At 36.7% G+C, this 7,676-nt stretch overlaps 1 protein-coding gene across 1 annotated transcript in view; it reads right to left on the bottom strand.

Annotated features, from left to right (window-relative positions):
- Positions 1-4,628, bottom strand: part of LOC127409597 (collagen alpha-1(XII) chain-like) — a 115,193-nt gene extending 110,565 nt beyond the window's left edge. The window contains exons 1-2 of the mRNA XM_051644260.1: positions 4,440-4,628; positions 2,525-2,627 (exon numbers count right to left, since the gene is read on the bottom strand). Of these exons, the coding sequence (XP_051500220.1) occupies positions 2,525-2,594 (70 nt within the window). The 5' untranslated portion in view covers positions 2,595-2,627; positions 4,440-4,628. The remainder of the gene's footprint in view (positions 1-2,524; positions 2,628-4,439) is intronic.
- Between the last annotated feature and the right edge of the window lie 3,048 nt (positions 4,629-7,676).

A 7,676-nucleotide genomic window follows, 5' to 3' on the forward strand; every position in this document is an offset into this window, starting at 1 on the left:
AGCTATTTGGCTGGCGCAAGATGAACCTGAACAGATTGCACCCTGAAAATTTCCTATAGAAATTCCAATAGAAAGAGATGACCCTGCCCCGAAAGTCATTCTAGAATTCACACACTTTATTCAATCCAGTCCAGTTTTGGTGCAACCAAAATTGCACTGATTGCAAAAAACTTGAGCTCCTCGGAACGTCATTTAAATACTTTTTGTTTGCTGTGCGGAGCATCTTTTCACTACTTGTCACAAACAATAGTGTTGGTTAGTGCAATTTGTCTGGCCATCATTACCCTCAGAGTAACAACAATGTATTTCGGTAATACTTTACAATACTTTGTTAACATTAGTTAACTCTTTTACAACATTTATTAATCTTGGTTAATGTTAATTTAAAAAAAAATTTAAATCAAAAGATGTATATGTTAACATTAGTTAATTCACAGTGAACTAACAATGTTGTTTTTATTAAGTACCATTAACAAAGATTAAATAAATGCTGGAAAAATATATTGTTCATTGTTAGTTCATGATACCTTGTGCATTAACTAATGTAAACAAATGGAACCATATTGTAAAGTGTTACCAATATTTCATATTAATTACAGAAACACATTCAAACGATGACCATTTCCTACTTTTCCATATGTCTGAATTGAGAGAAAAAAGAAAAGAAAAAGAATTACCAAGAACTTGCTCTCACTTTTCAAATAAAATAAAAAATATACAGCATATTTAGTCTCTTTGTTCCCTTAGACAGCAAAGAGGAAACTTGGCCTCCACATGAATATTTTTTTTTTTCGTACAATAAAAGCTGTAAAATGTTCCACTATACTTTCCACTGAACATCAGCAATATATGCTTCACCCTGTGGTTTATGCAATGATTTGATATGGTTCAGTCACTCACAGTTTTACTGCCTCTCAGGCTGTTCGAAGCCACCAATGAGCTCAGTTACTTAAAAAAAAAAACAGATAAATACTAAAATACATGAAAACGTGTTTTACTGGAGAAAAAGTTAGAAAGTTAGTCTGGCTGAGATGTCTTGTATCCTGCAACTGATTATGTGTCTGAAGTTGCATCTGGAAAATATTCAGAACTAAACCACATTCACTACTAAACCTTCCATTATGTGTAGAAGAATCACACTGAGAGAATTTTGCATTGATGCCTGTTGGTAGAAAGCTGAAAACATGATAGAATTTCCATTTTTCCCTGTTTCGTTGATTTCACACATTTTTTTGTTTTTTATCAAATCTTTAAGAATACTTAAAGACCCCATGAAATGGCTTGTTGAGTGCAGATTTCTTCCCTGTGTTGAACCACTTCCTACTAAAACAGGAAGTCGGGGCGGGACATATCTAACCTAGTCTCATAGAATGAACGTTACTATAACAATATTTTTGCAAACTGAGTTTTAGGTGCCACTTTCTACATTCTGCTGCAGTTTCTTGGTGAAATTAACACTGGAGGCGCTACAACAACTGTGCATTTTATCCACTTTCACACAAATCACAGGTACTATGGCTGTTTAGGACTTTATAAACACTTATGTTTCGCACTATTACTCACACCCTGCTATGTTATTATATCAAAACGATACATTTGAATGCTTGTATTACAGACCCACCTACATTTACACACTTATTCCATTGTGATCAACTGCCAAGGTAGCTCACCTCACTCGGAGACCGAGCCACAAAACGAAAGTGAAAGTGAAGTGAAAGCGCAACAGAAGCGACAAGACATGACGTTGTTTCTTCAGTAAATGTGCTTTTCACTATCAGTTAGGTTTAGGTGAAAGTTTAGGGTTAGGGGGTCTGTTTTGTTCACCTCTCATTTACTGCATCTTTTAAGATATTATCGGTTAGGTTTAGGTTAAAATTTTAGTTTAGGGAGCTACGTTTTGCTCATTAAAACATCCATCTAATATTCACCTTAAAAATCTTGTCTGATTACAACATCATTTTATTCGCTTTTGGCGCCCCCCGCTGGACATTTCACTAGGAAACTGCAGCAAAACGTGTAATGAAGCATGTAATTTTGATTCGCAAAAATGTTGCCATTGTCACGTAAATTTCAAGAGATCAGGCTGGACATATCGAAGGACTTGTCCCTTTTGTTTGAATAGCCAATACCAATACATGGACTCAAAGCTAACAAACATTATAGGGTCTTTAATGTTCTCAACTATTGTCTAAAATGAGAAAATTTACTAAAAATCTCTTAACTAAAGACTGAATCTTTTAACTATAGGATTTAAACAAAATTTTTGCTCATTTTAATGACAAATTTCAAACAAAATTCAAATGAAAAATCATATTTTATGCTTACTAACTACATGAATTTGGGTACATTTGTGAAATTCTTTGGGAAACAATGGTGAACACATTTATAACACCCTTAAACAGAAGCAAATGTTATTATGCAAATAAATAGGTGCATTTAAGAAAGTGCTGGAATATTAAAATTCTACTGAAGTATTTCTAATGCAACTGCAGTTGATTAGAGGGAGATTTGTTGGCTGTTTTACCTTGCGCTCTCACTGATGCCAGTACTGTGAGTGTTAGGAGAGCGGCTGCTGCCAAACGCCTGACCGACATCTTCACTCCAGTATCAGCCGACCATAAATCAATCTGAAAAATTAACCATATCACAAACACTCTCCACATAAATCTATCTGAACAATACCAATAAAATCAAACACACTCTCCTCAAGCACAGCTCACTGCAATAGATCAGCATTTTTCATTCAGTATTCCTACTGTTTCTCTGGACACCATAGAAAAATGTGGTTTATATTTGCTTAAAAATCAATAACTATAATAAGTCACTGTTAATCTCAGGAAACACTGCAGTGGTTTAAAAGTTAGTTCAACCCGAAATTGAAGATTCTGTGACCCTCATGTCGTTTCAAACCCTGGAACACAAACAAAGATATTTTGTAGAATGTCCTGGCTTCTTTTTTCCATGCAGTGAAAGTGAATGGGGGCTAAGGCTGACTATCTTTTTTGAGCACCAAAACAGAGAAAAAAGCTCAATTAAAGTAGCCCAAATAATGTCTGTGCTATGCTCCAAGTCTTCTGAAGTCATACGATAGATTTGTGTGAGGAACAGCTAAAAAATAGTTCATGTTGATTTTTATGTCATTTTTGGAGCTGGACGGCCTGAGTACCGAGTTAAGAAAGAAAGTCATACAGGTTTGGAACGACATGAGGGTGAGCAAATGATGACAGAATTTTCATTTTGGGTGAACGAACCGTTAAATTCAACCAGGCTCAGTTTATATACTGTATGTAACTGCAACTGATTCATCTGTTTAACATCGGAAAATGTGAGTTCATAGACTATATGCAATCGTCTGGAAATTTGCCTGATCTGGGAATCTGCATATTAGGAGTGGAAAACTTTTCTGAAGGATTCTTGCGCCCCCCTGCTGTCGTGCCAGGACAAATGTAAAATTCATATCCTGATATTCATACAGAGAATATCTGTTTCTCTCTACCTCCAAACTTCGGGAGCACTTTTGCTAATTTTACTAGGTCTGTGTTACATATATTGAATATTATTATAATTACAACAGCAATGTCTAATCAAAAACAACTCGCAAAATATTTACACATATTAAGTGCATGCACTGCTTTAATCATGTATTGTTATTACTCAGCAATATAAGAGTAGCTGACATGAAATTCCAGCATAGTCCTGCAGTATGACAGTCTAGAATTAATGTAAAACTTCTTCAATGAATAGCCTACTATACATGCATACAGCAGGACCATTTAAAATGTGAGTAAAAATAGTAAAATTAATAATAATAAACAAATAAATAAAAACGAATCATATACACTTTTCCTTATTCTTATAAGCAAATTCCAACCTAAAATATTTTTTAGGCTTAAAGCACTAAAGTGTGACCCAACTTTTAACAATATATTGCATAGCCTATATACATGCGCAGAATATATTGTTGTTGTCCACTTTTACAGCTACATTACAAATAAAATATACAACTTAATCTACTGCAAAACATTTTCATATAGATGCAAACAACAAAAGCAAATTTGAAATCATTCTAAAAATGATCAAAAAAGAAAGTTCTTCAAATCTCATGAATATTTGGTAAGTTTTCTAGACTCCTAAACAAAAGACAAAAGTGTAAAAATGATTTTTTAAAGTTCTATGGACACAGTATTATCCCAATGAACCGTCAAAATCCAAAGCTCAATGAAGGGACAGTGGAAAAATGAAATCACCATACAAACGTGTATGGAAAAAAAGTGTTCAGAGCTGCTGAAAATGGGTCAGTGTACACACATTGATCATTTCACTTCATATCATCTAAAATATATAAAAATTAAAAGCAGCAACACTTCCCTCCATTCATATAATTTTTTTTTTAAATAAAGTTTATTCTTAAAAGGACAAAAATCCACATGAACACTTACCAAACTCCCAAAAGTTTCCAAAAGTTCTCTCAATACATCACAAATCTGGTGAAAGGAGTTATAAATGCTGCTCAGATGCAAAGAGGTTTTAATGTCTATTCAATTCAACAAAAAACAAAATTCTCCGTAATGATGGAGTGATGGAAATGAAGATGAAGAGGAGGGTCTGATCACCCACAGCTCATGAAGACTGTTCCCAAATGCACAGGATCTCAGACTAGAATGTGCTTCTTAACAGGGGGCTGAACCCGGAGCTCTGACGTCACCTATATGTGATTGATGTGTTGAGATGCACTTTTGGAAAGTCGCATGGATTTTCAGCATTCCTGGTGCATGTTGCTCATCAGCATGTTATGAGTTTCAGATATGATGGACATATATTCCGGACGAAGTTCAAATCAAATGGATTTCAAAGTGACTTTTTTGCATTTACTATTTGTGGTGGCATACAGTGTGACTTAAATACTTGATATAACACAGAAAATCACGTTGGATTTCAGCTCGTGTTTTCTTGTAGGTGGACGTTGACGATATCTTTAGATAATATACTTTAAAAGGCAGTTAAATTGCTTGCAATTGAGTCAACTTTGTTGAAGGTTCGCCCAAGAATGAAATTTGATGTTAGGCAGATTTTAAAAGGATTCAGTCAGTTTCTCAGTCACTATATTCACTTTTATTGGGTCTTTTATTTCTCAACACAATGAAAGTGAAAGGTGACTGAGACTGAGCATTTTACTTAAATGGTGTGTTCAATGGAAGAAAGTAATATGGGTTAGGAGGATGGGACAATATGAAGGGTGAGACGGTGACAGAATGATTACAGAATATACATTTTTGGGTAAACTATTCATCTAAAATTCTCCTTTGGCAATTTATCATCATCAATCTCTCCCAGATAACAATTCTTAGTTCCCAGAACGGACATTCTAACGTTCTCTCTTGGTACGCCAGGAGAGTTTTCTTTATGGAAACAGAACGTTCCCTTAATGTTATCCTAATGTTCCCTCAGTAGCAGTTCTAACTTGTATGGCGCCCTGGGCGAAACCCGCTTCAACACGCCCCCAAAGTTGTTGACCGTGGGTGGGGTGGGGGGTGTGATTGTATGGCGCCTTGGGCGAAACCCGCTTCAACACGCCCCCAAAGTTGTTGACCGGGTTAGGTCTGTGTGGTTGCCTTGTGCAGCCCCCCGCAAGATGCCGCCCTGGGTAGCTGCCCATGTCGCCCATGCCTAAATCCGCCACTGTGTTCCCCTAATTTTCTCCTAATCTCTTATATACTGATATCCTTTCTGCAACCCTGCTGTATGTCAATAAATCTACAATTCATGTCTCATGAAAATTCGTACATATTTTACAAGTTGGCTATTTCATATGATTTCATACGAGTTTGTTCGTATAAATTTGTATGATTTCATCACGTGCAAATGCCCAGATATCTAATGCGGAAGTAAGCGCGAGTTTCACGCACGAGGCATTAAGGACATAATTATTAATATTAGGCCCTTACCCAAACCCCTTATCTAAACCTAACCGGTCAGTAGAGTGTGCAAACATGACAGGAAGCTGTTGTGTGTGACAGAAGCAAGTCATTGTCGCGTATTAGATGGAAACGATCTCCAGTGACGCCATTGGCTGTAGTGAAAGTCGTACGAATTCATACGAATGCAGTCGAACGATATCATACGAATTAGCCAAATTTAGAAAAGTCATGTGAATCCTTACGATTTTGCCGTGAGAGTGTGTAGTCTGATCCATTGTTTAATTATTAAAATATGCTAAACACATCATAAAAAAAAATAAAAAATAAAATATGGAGTAATGGATAAATTAATATCTATCCATCCACCTTTTTTTTCTACCCAGTTGTCCTGTGTAGCCTATGGGTCGTGGTGGTGCTGGAGCCTATCCTAGTTAACTTGGGCCGAATTAAGACAAAGAAACTCCCTGAATAGGTGGAATAAAATAATATGCAAGATATTATTATAAAGAATATAAAAAATATGTTTCCATTAATGTGAAAGATTTTTTAAAACATGTATTTTTTATCTAACATTGTACCATACTGAAAACTGAGCCTTGATTTTTGCATTTCCTCAGCTACCTCAGCACTGGACAGTAATATATAGATATTGAGGTACATTTTTCCAAATAACCAATGACTTCAACACAATCGGGGGTTTTTAAATTCAGAAATGTATTGACAGACATTAAAAATTGAATAAATATTTAATTAACCTTAAAGGGCTAACATTTGAGTCATTTTGTACCACTGAAGTGTTCAGTTTAGCAGATACGCCTGCATCTCTTATTTGTAGTCAACAATCAAAAAACGGTTACACTTCTATATCATGTTCTTTCAATTATACGAGTCAAATCTTTATCAAATAAGTAACATATTTATTGATTCTCACATCTAGAATCATTTATTTATTGAGGAAATCAACTAATGAATGTCAGTCAGTGAGTTACTCCACCGGAATGACCGTTCATTTTGAAATTCAGCAGCGTGTAGATTTATATAGAGACAGGGAGATTTCCAGTCGAAAGTGATCCTCCCTATGCCCAATTCACTCTGAAAGACAGAGCTCTTGATCTGGTCACTCTGAAGGGAGCATGACATTACTGTATGAATGTACTCTTCGCTACCAGTCTGGTGGAAAGGCCCTTTGTGGAAAAAACAAAATATTTTCGTACTTTTTTTTTTTTCTCCCCAATTTGGAATGCCCAAGTTCCAATGCGCTCTAAGTCCTCGTGGTGGCGTAGTGACTCAATCCAGGTGGTGGAGGATGAATCTCAGTTGCCTCCGTGTCTGAGACCGTCAATCTGCGCATCTGGCTAAGTGTGGCTTGTTGAGTGCATTACCACGGCGACGTAACGCGTGTGTAGGCCCACGCTGTTCTCCGCGGCATCCACGCACAACTCACAATGCGCCCTACCAAGAGCGAGAACCACATTATAGCGACCACGAGGAGATTACCCCATGTGACTCTACCCTCCCTAGCAACCGGGCCAATTTGATTGCTTAGGAGACCTGGCTGGAGTCACTCAGCACACCCTGGATTCAAACTCGCTACTCCAGGGGTGATAGTCAGCATCAATAGTCGCTGAGCTACCCAGGCTCCCTAATATTTTCTTACTTTAATTTGGAAAGACCTTTCGAATTCCATCCTTTTGTCACAGTGCCCTTAAAGGGTGCAAAAAAGATATTTGGAAGACCCCGAATAAAGCGCGTGTGGAC

The sequence above is a fragment of the Myxocyprinus asiaticus genome, chromosome 19 (genome assembly GCF_019703515.2).
Source record: "Myxocyprinus asiaticus isolate MX2 ecotype Aquarium Trade chromosome 19, UBuf_Myxa_2, whole genome shotgun sequence".
NCBI classification, from domain to species: Eukaryota; Metazoa; Chordata; class Actinopteri; order Cypriniformes; family Catostomidae; genus Myxocyprinus; species Myxocyprinus asiaticus.